General features: G+C 38.6%; 1 protein-coding gene across 1 annotated transcript in view; it reads left to right on the top strand.

Annotated features, from left to right (window-relative positions):
* The window catches only part of LOC128647390 (all-trans-retinol dehydrogenase [NAD(+)] ADH4), a 119,189-nt gene that overhangs the window by 22,782 nt on the left and 76,661 nt on the right, over nt 1–19,746 (top strand). Inside the window, exon 3 of the mRNA XM_053700177.1 lies at nt 16,114–16,140. Coding sequence (XP_053556152.1) covers nt 16,114–16,140 — 27 coding nt within the window. The remainder of the gene's footprint in view (nt 1–16,113; nt 16,141–19,746) is intronic.

Genomic DNA, 19,746 nt, shown 5'->3' with positions numbered 1-19,746 from the left:
AGCTCAATCAATAGTGCTTCTATTTCTGCCTTCCAAAGTTTTTTATCGATCAAGCGATAATCTAGCTCGCACTAACATCTGCAGGTTGGATAGTACTGGTGCACTAAAACCCCTCCCATAATATATTTCAATAAAACTTTATTCCAATCAGGGATAAGACATAGCATGACTATGTTTCAGGCTAACAGCCCTTAATCATGTCATAATAATCCATGATTAAGGGCTGAAAGCACGAAACATAGTCATGCTATGTCTTATCCCTGATTGGAGTAAATAAGGAAAAATTATTTTCTACAGTAGTGCTGCTACATTTTTCATTGAAAAAACTTCTTTGGGGGCGCACACTAAAATTCATGCTGGCTATCACTCGAGCACTAAGCTGACGGTGCTCTATGTAGAGGACGTGCTAAGCCAATGGTATGCAAGTAGTGGAGATCTTGAAGTAGTTCTGTGCTATACTATTAATAATAATGGGTTACTTCAGGTCTTAAAATACGCAACATTTTACAGAGGTATTTTGGATTGCTCTCCAGCGCAACACTTAATGCTAATAGCATTAAAAGTATAGGGTGCACTAAAAAAGTTTGGCCAGGTTAAGACGCTCTGGTTAAATTTTTTATCAATTAATGTAATACCATATTGTACTTTATTCTTAGGGTGAGTGCAAGATAACGAGATTTTTGGTCTGCATAGTTCTCAATTCTTATAGAAAAATGTTAAATATAAAATTTTGTAATGCTGTTTTTCACACTAGCACATAGTTTGGTTTTAAAAAGAGAGTTTAGAAATTACAGATTATTGATACTAACTGAAGTTTAAACAACAAGAAGTCTCCAGAAAGATCATATACATAAAAAATATTGTTTCTGAGAATCTGAACACTCTTTTCTCTTGCTTAAAATGATTAACCTACCTGGATTCATAATGAGATTAGCAAAAACTATAGAAATCTGAAAACTTTCTGTCATTCAAATGATCCTTAAAAAGGACTTAAAAGTGTAATAGTAACGTTCTATTGTACTAGAGTATTAGGTGCTTGGTTAAAACATAAAAAAAAGTCTTAGAAAAAATAATCTTCTTAAAGATTCTATTTCTGAACACTCTTTACCCTTGTGACAAATTAAACATCTTCCTTTGTAATGTGAAAGCTTAGAAATGTATTATCCTTAAAGGGACATTGTACACTAGATTTTTCTTAGCATAAATATTTTGTAGATGATCTATTTATATAGCCCATCTGGGAGTATTTTTGTAACAATGTGTAGTTTTGATTTTTCATTGTGGTGATTTTCATACTCCTAACCAAGCCCCAAAGTTTTAGATTTATACTGATGTCTACAGACTCCAGCTTGCTCCTGTTTGAATAAGCAGTCTTTTCATAAGCAGGGAAGGGGGGAGTGTCTGCTGTTCCTGCCTTCTCAGCCCATTTCAGTGGGTGTCCCAGCCTAACCTCATCAACAGTGCTACATTTGGAGCTTTTAAGTACATTTTTAAAAGGTTTTATACTAGATTTTTACATCAGTAGCTGTGCATATTTTTCTTTATAGTAGTGCCTATTGCATGCAGTTATATGAAAATTGGTGTATACTGTCCCTTTAAAGCGATATATTAGTGCAATAGTCAAATGCTCTAATGCAGGTTTCTCATCCAGTGGTACAGATACCCTTGGAGCATTGGTAAGGGGTACTCAGTGATTTACCCTTTGATTATTTTTGCCCTGATGCAGCTAAAGTAAGTGGTTCTCAGTTCTACCCTCAAGCACATCTACCATGTCAGATTGTATTTCCTGCATAGGCTGGTCAGCTGTTCACTCACTGTGACTGACTCACCTGTACTCAGGTAGGGAAATCCTTAGAATCTGCCTGGTTAGTGACATTTGAGGGCTGCAGTTGAGAAATGCTGACATAAAGTGTGTGAGAGGAGACTGCCAGATAAAGTGTCTAGGGCAATTAAATATTGTCACAGAATCATGTGCCAGATATAAGGCAACAGTGAGATATCACAAAGAAAATATGTCATGATGAAATGTGCCAGGTAAAATGCTCTATAACCAAGTGTGCCACAATGAATAAGCCTGATAAACAGCATATGTTTTTTTTTATTTATTTAATTGGCATAATATTAAAGAACTGTATGTGTGTTTTCTCTATAAGTTATTTTTCTTATTATTTGTTGCTGTAATATTTTCAAATGTTTGTTGAATTTTGATTCAGTAAAATTAGAATTTAAAATAAGTTCCTGAACATAGAAAAACATAGCTGTAAACAATTTTTCACATTGTGGGATGTGCCTCTTTTTTTAAACCTTATAATATGTATGTGTTGCAGCTGGGGGTACTGAGGGCAAAAATGATGTCTATAATACTTTAATGCACAAGAATATTTTTCTATCATAGTGGCAATACAATTTCAACCCAGAGTAGAGCCAAATTTTCAGTATTCCTATTGAGCATGTATGTTAGCTGCATGTATACAATAGAGAGGTCTATTAGACCCAAATCTATCTTTCTTCACCTGACAAAAATCAACCCTGACCTTTGAAAAAAAGAGTAAGCAATTAAATAACATTACATTTCCTTATTTCTGCAAGTTAAACATAAAAGTTCTTGACAACCAATAGTAGTCCAGATTACAAGTGGCACGCTATTTAGCAATTTCGTTCAAGCGATAGCGCCACCAGAAGTAAAGATTTTTATTTTTATTTTAAATAAATATTTCTATAAATATCCATATATACCTCTCTCTCTCTCTCTCTCTCTCTATATATATATATATATATATATATATATATATATATATATATATATATATATATATATATATGTATCTATATATATATAAATGTATATATATGTATATATATAATGTATACATATAAATATATATACAGGTTGCCCTCGGTTTACGATGGTTCAATTTGCGCTGTTTCAGAATAATGCCCTTTTTTCAGTCATGTGACTGCTATTGAAAAGCACTGATAAGCAATGCATGGATTAAAATAATGGCAGGCCAGTAGGTGGAGCTGTCCACTTGAGTTGCAGCACAGATATGCAAGTCAAGCAGGCTGAAATTGATCAGTGTAACCAGACCTGAGCTATCAAGCAGCTTTCAAAGGAACAAGGTTTAGCAGCCACTTGCCTTTTATCTTCCTGCCCACCTGCTTGAAGGTCAGGGTGCCTATAAATCAGTCCAGACTGGAATGCATAGAATAGCTGCAGACCCGATATTATCTAACATGCTTACAATGCAGAGAACTGTTTGCAGAAAACTGCAAGTAAAAAAATGTTTTTGTTCATTAAACTTAGTTTGATGATACATTATGTGTTGTGTGATTATTTTATTAGGTTTATAATGCTGTTTAGCATTTAAAGTCTTCACTTCAAAGCTTTAAAATTAATATATTAGGTGTTACTTATGTCAATTTTCAGAGGGGCCTGGAACCTAACGCCCTCACTTCCCATTAACTTACATTATAAACTGGGTTTCAATTTACAACTGTTTCTATTTACAACCATTCCTTCTGGAACCTAACCCCAGCGTAAACTGAGGGCTACCTGTACATGTGTGTGTGTTTCTGTCGAAAGTAACTTGCAGTTTACAGGAATTCCTGCATTGGCCCATTTTCTTAATAACCTCCATAGGGTCTGAGTGCAGATGTCTGTGTGATCTGTGAGCTGCTAGACCCAGTGAGGACATTAAAATATATAGCTTCCCTATAGCATCTACAGATGTATAAATGGAGCCACAGTGACAGCTCCCATTAGAAGGTTGCTGGCTGGACTGTATAAAAATAAAGTGTGTGGCCTGATCAATAAACTGACTGCTCACCTGACCACTCTATATGCCGGCACAAGCACTCTCCTGCACTTACAAAAAGAAAAAGCTGCTACACTGAAAAAAGCTCCAAAAGCAGATGGAAAAAAATGGCCACACTAATTCATGAGGCTAAGGAAGTGAAGATTGCTAAAATGCTGCTCCAGGTCCTTTCGAGCTCCAGCAAACAACTGACACTGATAGGCTTGTGAGTGAGGAAATTGAATCCAGACACGCCAGTGCAGTGCACACCGTAACGGCTAAGCAAGCCGGAAAGCCAAATACAAAAAGAAAAACAGCTGCACTCAAAAGGGCTCCAAAAAAAAATAATTTATTCCTGACAATTTAAATAGCACAAGGAAGGACAATCATCATTGTGCCATTTAAATTGTCAGGAAAAAATATTTATGTTGTTACCCTGCAATGTCTGAATTCACAAGCCCATCAGTGTCAGATGTTTGCTGGAGCTCGAAAGGACCTGGAGCGGTGTTTTAACCATCTTCACTTCTGTAGCCTCATGCATTAGTGTGGCCAGGAACAGTTTTAGCCATCTGCTCTAAGCACCATCCACTGCTTGTTACGTGGCTGCCGCTATGATGTTGAATATTGCCCCTGGAGCCAGACACCAATGAAGGCCAATTCTTGAGTGCCTCCAAAAAGTGCTGCCCCCTTAAACCTGCCTTGTCGGCCTAGGCCATAATACGCCCCCTGATTCTAAGTGAAGAACAAAACTATTTAAAGTATTTCTTAACGCACATTTGGCTTTAGCGCTGTTGGCCTAGATTATCTTAAGTCTAACATGCAAGTGAAAGCCAGAAGAAGGTTTTGTAGCATGCCTCATAGAAATCTATGGGAAAAGGGAGTTAGCATGGTCGCGTTATCTGACTTCCAGATGTTTATTGCGCCTGAGTCTTTTGCTCGCTTGCAAACCTTTTACATTTAACTTTATAATATGAGCATAAGTATAGGAGCACTTTTAATTTAGTTTGCATGCTGTTAGCGCTCAATAGAGCTAACATTTTTGTGCTCCACTTGTAGGGCCTATGTATTTAATGTCCCTATAGTTATAATCTCAGAAAATAGTGATGGATTATTTTAACATACTGGCTAAAATATGTGTGTCTGCCAGGTAATCAGATGCAAAGCTGCAGTTGCTTGGGAAGCAGGAAAACCCTTTTCAATAGAGGAGATTGAAGTTGCACCACCAAAGGATTATGAAGTCCGCATAAAGGTAAGAAAGAAAATCTGAAGTAAAAAAAAAGAAAAAGATTTACTATATTAATTCAAAATCACTTACTATTTAGAATTATTTAGTGGGTGAGTTTCTTTCTTCATCGTTACTGGAATGAAAGTTGCCTGAATTTTAAAATATGGTGGTTTGTTTTTTTTAATTAAAAACTGACTGATATTTAAATAATTTCAAATATTTCTACAAATAAACTATTTTGTACTGAATTTGTCAATCAACCTCAAATGCAAAAATGAGTTTTGAAAGATACATCAGAGACTAACAAATATGTTTTACTGACAATCAATTTGTTTTACTTGTATTTTTAGTGCACAGACTCAAATAAACCATTTTGATTTTTCAATTTTTTCTGTTATTTGTGATATATTTTTCTGCCTTATGGTAAATATATTTTTTATTTGTATCACCTGTTCATTTATTACAATAAGCACTATGGGTAGATTTATTAAGAGGCGAGCGGACATGATTCGCTGTAGCTGCTGACCACTAATCAATCACAATCATAAGTAGACATATTCCCTAATTGGGAAGCTCTCTCCTCACTCATTCATAAATGGGGCCCATAGTCAACCAAACAGATGTGGTTAGTTTTTAATTGATTAATTTAAAAATTGTGGTAGAATACAGAGTGAGCCTGATTAGTCAATGGAAGAAAAATTCTAATAATAATCATTTACTTTTATGTTCAAGTGAAATATTTGTAACTGATATAACAACATGTCTTTATTATGTTTGAAGGGACATAAAAGCTAATAGTACACTTGGGGTGTAAATGCCGGCATTTACATGATGCCAAGTTTGGCTAAAAACTACCATAATGTATTACTGATTACTATAAAAAAATACTTTTAACTTTTATTTTATTTTCTATCCAATACATTTGAAAATCCAAATGAATATGCAACATCAAAATAAAAACTCACCCTCTTTTAGTCACCATAATGTTTATAATAGTTTCCTAACAGCAAAACATTACTATCAAATTTATGAAAAACCTAATTTATTCTTACCTGATAAATTAATTTCTTTCATGGTGGTGAGAGTGTACAATCCATTACTCCTGGGAATTACTCTTCCCTGCCACTAGGAGGAGGCAAAGATCTGCAAACCCCAAGAACTCTATAAAACTCCTCCCATCTCATTAGTAACTCAGTCTAATATATAGCCAAGCAAAAGAGGTAGGAAAAGAAATAAGGGCAAAATAGAAGCAGGGAAAAAATAAACCAACACCAAAAAAACACAGGGGGGGTCTCGTAGACTCTCACCACCATGAAAGAAATTAATTTATCAGATAAGCCTAAATTATGTTTTCTTTCATATAGGTGGTGAGAGTCCATGATCCATTACTCCTGGGAACTAATACCCAAGCTGTGTAGTCCACGAGTACTGAGAAATAACGGCAAAATAAAAAAAACATATTTTTTGACAGAAAATCTAAAAACAACACCAGAATAAAAAAGCAGGGTAAATATGAATATAAAATTACTAAATGGCAAAAATTAAAATAGACCTGAGACAATGGCCTAAAGGAGTATCATACCAAAGGCTGTCTAGAAGAAGCAAAAAAAAATCAAAATGGAAGAATTTAGAAAAAATATGCAAAGAAGACTAAGCAGCTGCCTTGCAAATTTGGTCAACTGAAGCCTCATTCTGAAAAACCCAAGAAGTGGAAAATTATCTAGAAGAATGAACAGTAATCAATTTAGGTGGAGGCTGATCTGCATCCAAGAAAGCCTTATGGATCAAAAGTTTCAACCAAGAAGCCAAAGAAATGGCAGAAACATTTCCATTCCTGGAACAAAAAAATGAGCAAACAAACTAGAAGTTTGTCTAAAATACTTAATAGCATCGCCACAATACTTCAATGCTCTAACAACATCAAAATTATGAAGATGTCTCTCCAAAGAATTCTTGGGATTAGGACACAAAGAAGGAACAACAATTTCCCGACTTATATTGTCTAATGAGGCAACATTAGGTTAAAAGACAAATGTGATCCTTAAAACTGCCTTATCCTGATGAAAAGTGAGATAAGGAAGATCACATAAAGTAGTAGATAACTCAGAGGCAAATCATGTCTGCCACACATCGATAAATGCCGACAGCATACGCTATCAGCATTTATCATTGCACCAGCAGTTCTGGTGAACTGCTGGTGCAATACCGCCCCCTGCAGATTTGCGGACAATCTGACGTTAGAAGGGGGTGTCAATTAGACCAATCGTATTTGATCAGGCTGATTGCTGTCCGCCACCTCAGAGGTGGCGGACGAGTTAAGGCGCAGTGGTCTTAGGACCACTGCTTCTTAACTTCCGCTTCTGAAGTAGAATGGGTCGGAAGCAGTATCCGCTGCTTCATAAATAGACCCTAGAGACTCTTATAACAGAAGACATATGTTACGGTTGCCTCCAGGCTGGCTGGAAGTTGGACCGTAGAAAAGGATGCTCCTAGCGCTCACCAAAGAATCATCAGCACCATAGTCAGCAATCCCTGTAGTGATATTAGCTGAAGCTGTCCCCTACAAACATGAGTCAAAGCTGCAAGTTAGAGGGACAGAAAATAGGTCTGATGTGCTGGAGCACACAGCCTGCTTTTATTCAGGTTACATGCAAACAGGACACTCTCAGGGGGAGGCATAAAATCCCCCATCACACATTTGATATTAGATAGAGAGACACTCCCTTTGACAGGCCACAACATTTACTTCAGCAGATAACATTACACACAATAAAACAATGCAGTCCACCTTATCAATACTAGTCTGATTAGACAATGGGAAAGTTGATCACTAAACCTAATTAGAGCTAATCCCAGCAGACTTGTATTTAGAATAGGTTTCTTGAAGCTGAACAAAATTTAACTCTTAATGGCACACAATGAAACTGAACCAAGTGGGAGAAAGCCAGGGACAAGTCATTTCACAGGTCTGGGGACATAGTCTTAAAGGGGCATTGTTCATCAAAGTCACAATATGTCCCCAGATGGTTCTTAAAGGGCCACACACACCCAACAAAAGTCAATATGTCCTCAGGGGCACAATCTTCCAGGGGCCATAGTCATGTGGAAGGAGGCTGGCAAATAGGCTTCTCCAAAATCCAGGGAAGCAGGGCAATTTTTCATTTAAAGGGCCAGTTACAAACAGCAGTTTGTAACATATCTCCCCTTTTGGAGGGAGACTAACCAGGCACCTGACCTTCTGCCGGTCAGTGCCCAAGTTAGTCTCGCAACCCACCCACAAATAATCGCTAGCAGCAAAGTAGCCCCCCCACAATACGTAGTACTGGCCTGTAAGTTCCAGGTTGCAGGATGAAAGTGCAGCATCCTCGGCCTTCCTGGCGCAGCTGGGCAAATAGCTGATGGTACTTGGGGGGCAGAGGCCAGCGGCACTCTGCCCTGGTGCCAGCGCTTCTGCTGGGGTGAGGGGTTTGCAGGTCAGTTCTGTAACAAGGACAAGGTCTGTAGGGCAGAGGCCAGCAGCGCTCTGTCCTGATGCCAGCTCTTCTGCTGGGGGAATTGGGGCATAGTCCTGCCCGGTGGCAAAGGGAACGTGGGGGTCAGTGGGGGCCAACATCTCCACTGTTAACCCTGGGCCCAAGTTAGGAGTTAGCTGGGGAGGGGGAGATTGGCTTACCTCCTCCTCCTGATACTCCGGCGGCCGTTTGGAAGGGAGGTCGATGCTCTCCGCTTCCTGTGGAACATGCTGCGGCTGGGGAGAGAGACCGGTTGTCTCCTCTCCCTGGAAGGCACACTCCGGCTGGGGAGGGAGGTCGATGCTCTCCCCTCCCTGTAGCTGGGTCTGTCGCTGGGGATCTGGGCCGCCTGCCCAGCATCCCTGTAGGGCCGGTAGAGAGACTGCGGTCCCATCTCCACCTGCCTGCTGGGGGTCCTCCCAGGACCAGTCTATGAGGCCTGCTGCCTCTGGTATCTCTGGTTGGGGTTGGGGAAGGAGACCGGTTGTCTCTTCCCTCTGCACAGTATACTGCCGCTGGGGAGGGAGGTCGCTGCTCCCCTCTCCCTGTGGAACATGCTGCGGCTGGGGAGAGAGACCAGGTGTCCATACCCTCAAACTCCACAGTTGGCGCTCAAAGGCTCGTGCCGCTTTGTTCTTCGTATCCAATTCCCGGATGATGCGACTGACTACCTCCTGCGCAGGGTCTGGACCATATCGGACTAGCCGCCTCTTTACCTCTGGAACGAAATCCGCGCCCTCATAGCGACGGATCCGGTTGAGGTGCTCTTCACATGGTTCTGACCAGTATCTTGTCAGCTCCATGCTGCTGTAGGTAGGGACGCTGCGCAGTGGCTAGCGTTGCCCTCAATTACTCTCCTACGATACCAGTGCTGTTGTGGTGCTGCTCCTTGCGCTAGGACGCCAATCCCACCGCTGCCGCCAAATATTACGGTTGCCTCCAGGCTGGCTGGAAGTTGGACCGTAGAAAAGGATGCTCCTAGCGCTCACCAAAGAATCATCAGCACCATAGTCAGCAATCCCTGTAGTGATATTAGCTGAAGCTGTCCCCTACAAACATGAGTCAAAGCTGCAAGTTAGAGGGACAGAAAATAGGTCTGATGTGCTGGAGCACACAGCCTGCTTTTATTCAGGTTACATGCAAACAGGACACTCTCAGGGGGAGGCATAAAATCCCCCATCACACATTTGATATTAGATAGAGAGACACTCCCTTTGACAGGCCACAACATTTACTTCAGCAGATAACATTACACACAATAAAACAATGCAGTCCACCTTATCAATACTAGTCTGATTAGACAATGGGAAAGTTGATCACTAAACCTAATTAGAGCTAATCCCAGCAGACTTGTATTTAGAATAGGTTTCTTGAAGCTGAACAAAATTTAACTCTTAATGGCACACAATGAAACTGAACCAAGTGGGAGAAAGCCAGGGACAAGTCATTTCACAGGTCTGGGGACATAGTCTTAAAGGGGCATTGTTCATCAAAGTCACAATATGTCCCCAGATGGTTCTTAAAGGGCCACACACACCCAACAAAAGTCAATATGTCCTCAGGGGCACAATCTTCCAGGGGCCATAGTCATGTGGAAGGAGGCTGGCAAATAGGCTTCTCCAAAATCCAGGGAAGCAGGGCAATTTTTCATTTAAAGGGCCAGTTACAAACAGCAGTTTGTAACAACATAGCAAAAGAAACAAAACCTTCCAAGAAAGAAGCATAATATCCACCTTATGCATAGACTCAAATGGAAGCGCCTGTAAAATATTCAAAACCAAATTCAAATTTTATGGAGGAGAAATTGGTTTAATAACAGGCTTAATTCTAGCCAAAGCCTGAACAAAACCATGAATGTTAGGAGGATTAACAATCTTCTTGTGGAACAAAACTGAAAGAGCAGAAATCTGACCCTTCAAAAAACTGGAGGATAAACTCTTATCCAAACTATCCTGCATAAACTGCAAAATCCTTGGAAATCTAAAAGAATGCCAGGAAAAAACTGTGAACTATACACCAAGAAATAAAGGCCCTTCAGACCTTATAATAAAACCAACTGACTTATATCAGAGTTTCAATAACAGAATCCGAAAACCCTCTCTGCCTAAGAACTAATTGTACAATCTCCATGCCATCAAGCTTAGAGACATAAGATCCGGATGGAAAAATGGACCTTGAGACAGAAGTTGTGGACACAGAGCAAGACATCAAGGAGGACAATAGGATATTTGAACCAGATTTGCATACCAAACTCTGCAAGACCAAGCCGGAGAAATCAGAATTACTGATACCTCCTCTTGCCTGATTCTGGCAATCACTCTGGGAAGAAATACCAGAGGTGGAAAAACATAGCCTAGTTGAAAAGACCATGGAGCCACCAGAGCATAAACAAACACTGCTTGAGGATCCCTGGATCTTGCACAGTACCTGGGGAATTTTTTATTCAACCAAAATGCCATCAAATCTATCTCTAGGAGGTCACAAAGATCCACTATCTGAGTGAAAACATTCAGATGGAGAGACCATTCTCCTGGATGCAGGGACTGACGACTGTGAAAATCCATTTCCCAGTTGTTCAATCTTGGAATTTGAAAAGCAGAAATTAGACAATTGACTTCTGCCCTGAAAAGAATTTCGGATACTTCCTTCATGACTAGGGAACTGTGAGTTCCCCCCTGATGATTGACATAGGCCACTGTAGTAACATTGTCTGTCTGAAAAAAAAGAGAAAAAGACTCTTTTTTTCCACAGAGACCAACTCTGAAGGGCTCTGAAAAATGCATGGAGTTCTACAACATTTATTGGTAACCTCGCTTCCTGAGGAGCTCAAACCCCTTGTACTCTCAGAGACTTGCATCTGTATAGATCACAAACCAAATATGATGAACATAATAAGCTGATGATTCAGACACCAAGACAGAGAATGACGCGTTCTGAAATCTAGATGAATCCTTTAGATAGCAATCATACAAAAAAACACAGATGGAAAAGAAAGAGACTAAGTGGACACTAGCTTCAGCCTTCTTTGATTTGTCTAATGGAAACTAAATCTATCCAAACACCTAGAAAAAAACAACATTGTCTGAGGAAAATTGACTTTCCAACTATATTGTTGAAGGAACAACAGTCTGCTGATGTGAAATTTTGCTAAATCAAAATTGGGAGCTTGAACAAAGATATCATCCAGGAACAGAAAACACTGCAATACCCTGAGTTCTGATCACAGAAAAAAGGGAACCTAGAACCTTAGAAAATATTCTGGGAGCTGTAGCCAAACCAAATAGTAGAGCAATAAACAGAAAATGTTTGTTCAAAAAGGCAAACCTTAGAAACTGATAATGTTCCCTGAGAATAGGAACGTAAATGTAAGCAGCCTTAAAATCATAAACTGACTGCAGAACAAAAGGTAGAATAGTCTGAATAGACTCCATTTTGGAACAATGAAGAGGTTGCAGTAAATCCCCATTCCCTGTCCAACAACAGAACAGAAACAATCACTCTCATAGATACTAGATCCAAAACTAACTGAAAAAAGGTGCAAGCCTTCACAGGATTTCTTGGAACAATCAACAGAAAAAATCCTTCCCCTGGGAGGCCTTGTTCTTAAACCTATTTGATAACCCTGGGATCCTGAACAAACTGAAACCAAGCTTTTTGAAAAAGGTGAAACCTGCACCCTACCAGAGCCTCTGGATCGGGGGCCATACCTTCATTCAGACTTGGATTATGAAATAGATGTCATGAACTGCTTAGACTTATTCCAGTTCGAACTTAGCCTCAAGACAAAACCAGAGGCAACTTGTATCTGTGTGGACAAACCAAATTTTTGTGCCCTGTTCTGACATAAGGGACAAAAACGATTATGAGCTTTATATTTACTTTTGGACTTCTAGTCCTGAGGAAGAAAGGCTCCTTCAAATCCAGTGGGAGTAGAAATAATATAATCCAAGCCAGAAACAAACTTCATCTTTCCTTGAAAAGAGAGAGATAAAAGCCTGGATTTAGAAACCATATCAGCCTTTAACCATCAACCCCTTCTAGAAAGCACTGCCAATAACATAATTTTAGCTTTAATCTTAATGATGTAAAAAACAGCATCACAAATTAAACTGTTAGCCCATTTAAGCAACTCCAAAGGGTTTACAAAATCTTCACTAGCAGATTCCTCCAAAAGATTTTTTAACCAAAAAACAGCAGCTACATTGGCATTAGAAAACTGCTGGTCTAATAAAAATATCCTGCTTGCTGAAAAACCCTCCTATGGAAGGAATCTCACATCCTATCTAAATGGCCTTTTAAAGGAATAGCTATCTTCCAAAGGCATAGTATTATGTTTAGCCAAAGTAGAAATGGTCCTCTTTGAAAACTGTTTACCAACGCTCAATGTTAGAAGTGAGAAAATGATACAATTCCTTAAACCTTACTGAATGATTAAAATATTCCTGGCTTAGCCCATTCCCTAGAGACTATCTCAAAGGTCTTATCAGGGATAAGAAACACCTTATGAGATTTAACCGTAGGATTAAAAGTAGTATCTAAATTATTAAAATATAAATCCAGTGTCTTCTTTAGGATCTTTAACACCTAAAGTATGCAAATCCTCCTATAAAAAAGAATGAATATGTTCAACTTAAAATAAAAGAGGATGATTCTGATTCATGATAAGAGTTAGACCCTGTTTATTACAAAAAAATGCACCGTTCATTGTAATTGTAACGCCTCTAACAGAGGTGGTATGAAGTGTGATAGGTAAAGTTCTTTTTATCAAGTAGCAGGATTATATTAGGTAAGTGGCTGCCACATCAATGTATATTAGACACCGCTTATATTACCTTTCCTTTTTCACTGCTGATTAAGTCCTTTTCCCTTCAGCCCTTTCGGACTGGATGAGTGATATACTCACAGTACACCTTAGAAGCATAAAGTCCCTCAGAGTTCATTCACGGAACCTGCTGTTATAAAGATATGCCGTCAAGCCTTTCCACACTATCGACACAATCACTACCACCTCCGGTGTCTCACCGGTACAAGAGGTGTTACAATTACAATGATCTGCAAGAGGTGTTACAATTACAATGAACTGTACATAGATACATCTGTGGAAATATTGTTACATACTTGTTACAGATTTGTATCCTTAAGAGCCACTACTGCTTCATTAAAGGAAGATCATACGATTCTAAGCCTAAATGCAAACGTGCATAAAGTGGGACTATGCATTAAACTTGCTATTCCCAACACCGGCAGGTTTTAACCCTTAAGAGCCGGAACTCACATATTGTGATATTCACAATCACTTTAAATGGTGAATACAAATCTATGACAAAAATAAAGGTTTTGTTGCTCTTTTCTTATAATAAGCAAGAAGAAATCACTTGTTCAACTTGTTATATAAGGTGAGGCATTAGTTTAGTAATTGATTTAATATACATGAAATTATATCTTGCAATAACACGTAAGAAAATGTGGATAGGCACTGATATAAGAATGATATAACAAGGAGAACCACAGAGAAAATGAGAGTAATAAATGGGTTAAATCACTCAAATGGCAGTTCAATAATATCCAGGGTAAAGTTGTTGCTTTTATGTATAGGCAAGGTTTTCACGCACTCACACAAGCAATCAATAAAATATATACAGTCCAAACACACTCTCATATATCCCAAATACGTATCAAAAGTACTTTTCCAGATGACAGGTTAATATACAAAAAGGCAATCGTATATAGGATTGATGCAAAAATAACAAGGTAAGTATTTGTGCGTGGAGAGCGGTACTTAGCTTGTAACCAGGGAGGTTGAGGCAGCGTGGGTATGAGAGAGCTAAGAGGAGCTGACAGGCAGGCAGATTGAGCTCCGGTGACCGCTCAGTGTGAGCGCGACTTCGGCGTCTGTAGTAAGAAGTTCCGGTAAGCGTAGTAATCTGGGAGGCTGGTTCCGGTAGAGAGTAAAGGCAGCAACAGAATATGCAGCGCATATAGTAAGAAATGAGCTTAAGGACCTGAAAGACTTAGTAAAGTCTAAGAGCAAAGTTATTTCACAGGAGACAAAGTGAACTGTGAAGAAACAACTTCAATTTTCAGGCCCAGAATGAGGCTAGAGTGTTTCCTTAAATAGGAAGGAAGTACTTGTGATGTGCAAATTTAAAGGTATATCACATGTTCCCCCCCTCAGGGAATCAACCCTGGGGATTCCAGATGCGGTTTGAGGGGGTATTTCCTATGGAAAGCCCTGACCAATTGGGGTGAATGAACAGCTGAATGAATGAGCCAGGAGTTATCTTCTGGGCCGTAACCTTTCCATTTAATGAGATATTCCAATTTATGTCTATCCTAGAGTCAAGTATGGATTCTACCTTAAATTCCTCCTGGTTATCCACCATAACAGGAGGTGGAGGTGAGTCAGAAGTGCGAACTTTGACAGGATATGGTTTCAACAAAGAGATATGAAAAGATGGATGAATTTTATAATCTGTAGGCAATTTAAGTTTTACCACATTGGAATTGATCACTTGTTCGATTGGGAAAGGACCCAAAAACTGATTAGCAAGTTTTTTGCTTGGAACATGAAGTTTGAGATTCCTAGTTGAAAGGAGTACTAAGTCCCCAATCTTGTAATCAGGGCCTTGTCTATGAGTTAGATCATAATATCTTTTTTGATAGTTTTTTGCTTCCTTCAGATGTAACTTCAGGACATTTAGTCTTTCTTGGGGATTGGATGTAAATTCTGTAGCTACAGGGGAATTTACTGCTTTACTAGAAAGAGATATAGTATTAGGGTGAAAACCATATGTCGCATGAAAGGGGGAGGTTTTGATAGAGGCGCTTAATGAATTGTTATATGTGAATTCAGCCATGGGGAGATAAACTGACCAGTCATCTTGAAGATGTGATATATAACAACGTAAGAATTGCTCTATGGTCTGATTCAGTCTCTCTGTTAGTCCATTTGTCTGGGGATGGAAAGCAGTCGTATAATGATGGTCAATCTTTAACAGTTTACATAGAGATCTCCAGAAAGTGGATGTAAACTGGGTTCCCCTGTCTGTAACTATGTTGGTCGGTAGTCCATGTAATCTAACTACTTGGTCAAGAAAAACTCTAGCAGTTGTTATAGCTGTGGGTTTTCCCTTGAGAGGGATGAAATGTGCTAGTCTGGTTAAATGATCCACTATTACCATGATCGTGTTATTTTGTTGTGAAAAAGGTAATTCAACAATGAAATCCATTGCTATGGTACTCCATGGTTTATCCGGAATAGGCAGAGGTGTGAGTAAACCAATTGGTCTTTTGTGAACTAATTTGTTTCGAGCACAATTCTCACACCCGGATACATATTCATAGATGTATTTATTCATGCCTGGCCACCAGAAATTACGTCTGGTGAGGTCAATGGTTTTTTGGATTCCCGGATGTCCAGAAATGATATCATCATGGGTATGTGAGAGGACTGATGATCTGATACTCTCGGGTACATATAATTGATTGTTATGATAGTATAGGTCGGTTTGAGGGTCTTTGGAACAATACTGGTGAGGTATTGTATCTTCTTTTAAGGCATTATGTACTTCTTGTTCTATAGGTGTGAGGACACCAATGAACTTTTCAGGTGAGATAGTATAATTAGGTGGATCATGGGGTGAAGTTTCGGATATTCTAGATAAAGCATCAGCTTTCGTATTTTGAGTTCCTGGTTTGTAGGTGATGATGAAGTTAAAGCGGTCTAAGAATAAAGACCATCTTGCTTGTCTGGCTGTCAAAGTTTTGTTCTTCTTCAAGTATTCAAGGTTCTTATGGTGAGTAAATATTATGAAGGAAAGTTTTGATCCTTCTAAGAGGTGTCTCCATTGTTCTAGAGCACTCTTTATAGCCAGAAGTTCCTTATCACCCACACTATAGTTAACTTCAGCACTAGTTAATGTTCTGGAGAAAAAAGCGATTGGGTGAATTTCACCATCATCACCTTGCTTTTGAGAAAGTACTGCTCCTATGCCAGTGTTTGAGGCATCCACTTCGAGTTGGAATTGAGCTTCAAAATTAGGGAGCAAAAGTATTGGAGCAGTAGTGAAAAGTTCTTTAAGAGTATCAAAGGTTTCTTGTGCTTTGTCAGACCACTTGAATTTTTGATTAACACTGGTTAATTGGGTTAGTGGTCTGACTATTGAAGAAAATTTTTTAATAAACTTTCGGTAAAAATTGGCGAAACCAATGAAGTGTTGCAGTGATTTTACAGTGGTGGGAATAGGCCAATCAATAATAGCAGAAATCTTTTCAGGATCCATTTGTATTTTATTAGGAGTGAGTATATAACCTAAGAATTTTATCTTAGAAACATGGAACACGCATTTTTCTAACTTTGCGTATAATTTGTGTTCCTTAAGACGAGTACCCATCTTACGTGCTTTTCGTGTTCAGAGGGAGTTTTGGAATATATCAAGATGTCATCTAAGTATATGATAACACAAATGTCCATGAGATCATGGAATATTTCATTAATAAAATGCTGAAAGGTTGCGGGAGCATTGCTCAGACCAAACAGCATCACATTATATTGGAAAAGCCCGTAGCGGGTTCTAAAGGCGGTTTTCCATTCGTGACCTTCTTTCATACGTATGAGGTTATAAGCCCCCTTAAGGTCAAGTTTGGAATAGATAGTTGCTTCATTCAATTGTTCTAGTAATTCAGGTATAAGTGGTAGAGGGTATCTGTTTTTAATTGTTATTTCATTTAAAGCTCTATAATCAATGATAGGTCTTATAGTACCGTCTTTATTACGTACTAGAAACATTCCAGCTGATGCTGGTGATGTTGAATGTGATATAAAACCCTTTCGGAGGTTGTCGTCGAGATAAGAGCGTAAATAAGTTAACTCTTCTTGTGATAATGGGTATATTTTACCGTGAGGTATTTGAGACCCTGGTATTATATCAATAGGGCAGTCAAACTCCCTATGAGGAGGGAGATTTTCTGCTTCTTTTAAGTCAAACACCTCTGCCAGATCCTGATAAATTTCTGGTAGTTCTTTTTCTATGGTAGAGATTAGCTGAAAAGGATAACAGGTATTTAAACAGAATGGTGATTCTAAAGTTACCTGTGTGCTTGACCAGTCAATGCTGGGATTATGTTTGTTTAGCCAAGAAAATCCTAGAATAAGAGTATGCATATGGATAGTGATTAAATCAAAAGACAGATATTCAGTATGGCCTTTATCAGTAGTCACTAAAAGTGGTATAGTTTGATGTGTAATGGGACCATTTTGTATGTGTGTGCCGTCAATGAGTTTAACAGATACTGGTTGTGCCTTGCAAACAATAGGGATTTTATTTAAAGGGACAGTCTAGGCCAAAATAAACTTTCATGATTCAGATAGAGCATGTAATTTTAAACAATTTTCCAATTTACTTTTATCACCAAATTTGCTTTGTTCTCTTGGTATTCTTAGTTGAAAGCTTAACCTAGGAGGTTCATATGCTAATTTCTTAGACCTTGAAGCCCACCTCTTTCAGATTGCATTTTAACAGTTTTTCACCACTAGAGGGTGTTAGTTCACATATTTCATATAGATAACACTGTGCTCGTGCACGTGAAGTAATCTGGAAGCAGGCACTGATTGGCTAGACTGCAAGTCTGTCAAAAGAACTGAAAAAGGGGCAGTTTGCAGAGGCTTAGATACAAGATAATCACAGAGGTTAAAAGTATATTATTATAACTGTGTTGGTTATGCAAAACTGGAAAATGGGTAATAAAGGGATTATCTATCTTTTAAAACAATAAAAATTCTGGTGTAGACTGTCCCTTTAATTTAACAAAAGAAATATCAATATAATTTCCGGCTGCCCCAGAATCGATCAACGCTTTAGATCGTATGTTTTTCTGATCCCACTGTAAAGAAAGATCAACAGTCAGTTGAGGGTTTTGAGCAAGGAGTAAAATAATATGTTTTATATGCATCTTACCCTTTTTTTGTCTTAGAAGATTTGGGCAGTTTGAGACGGAATGTTCCTTTTGCCCACAATATAAACAAAGGTTTTCAGATTTACGTCTGGCCTTTTCTTCGGGTGTAAGGGGTCCCCTTATAGCTCCAATTTCCATTGGAGTTTGATTTGATGTACCCTTTTCCTGGGTTGGAGTGTAATGATATGAACGTCGCGGTGTTCCATCAAAAGAAGCCCTTTCAGCCTTCCTTTCGCGTAGTCTACGATCCAGAGTTGTGCTCAATTTTATGAGAACGTTTAAAGATTCAGGCATCTCCAAGCGGGACAACTCATCTTTTAACGCTTCAGAAAGTCCCAATCTGAATTGGTTCTTTAAGCTTATTTCATTCCACTTAGAATCATCAATCCACATTTGGAACTCAGTGATGTATTCTTCTACGTTCCTTTTTCCTTGTTTCAAAGATCTTAGTTTTGTTTCTGCGGTGATCTGAGTGTGAGAGTCCTCATATAAGGATGTCATTGCTAGAAAAAATTCTTCCAAAGAATCAAGTATTGGATGGTTATTCTCAAAAAATCTATTAGCCCATGAGCGGGGCTCCCCCTGGAGGAAAGAGATAGTGGTGCACACTTTGATTCTTTCAGAATGATAAGTCTTAGGCCTAAGTGAGAAAAGTAAATTACAAGCATTTTTAAAATCTCTATATTCACTTCGTTTACCAGTGAAGGTTTGAGGGTAATTAATATGTGGTTCAGGTGTTTCTAAACTTTTCACAGGTAAACATTCTTTTACTAGTGTTTTAAGTGCCTTGTTTTCTGTTTGTAATTCAGTTAAAGCCCTTGCTAAGTATTCCAATTTTTGATTGATATTAGTGATTTCATTCTTTATTTCACTAGGATCCATATTTATTATTAGTGGTTATGTCCTATATTTTATAGGCCTGAAAATTCTGTGATATTCACAATCACTTTAAATGGTGAATACAAATCTATGACAAAAATAAAGGTTTTGTTGCTCTTTTCTTATAATAAGCAAGAAGAAATCACTTGTTCAACTTGTTATATAAGGTGAGGCATTAGTTTAGTAATTGATTTAATATACATGAAATTATATCTTGCAATAACACGTAAGAAAATGTGGATAGGCACTGATATAAGAATGATATAACAAGGAGAACCACAGAGAAAATGAGAGTAATAAATGGGTTAAATCACTCAAATGGCAGTTCAATAATATCCAGGGTAAAGTTGTTGCTTTTATGTATAAGCAAGGTTTTCACGCA

The sequence above is a fragment of the Bombina bombina genome, chromosome 2, assembly GCF_027579735.1.
Source record: "Bombina bombina isolate aBomBom1 chromosome 2, aBomBom1.pri, whole genome shotgun sequence".
NCBI classification, from domain to species: domain Eukaryota; kingdom Metazoa; phylum Chordata; class Amphibia; order Anura; family Bombinatoridae; genus Bombina; species Bombina bombina.
Note: the sequence above shows the minus strand (reverse complement) of the source record. Positions and strands in the feature narration are given on the sequence as shown.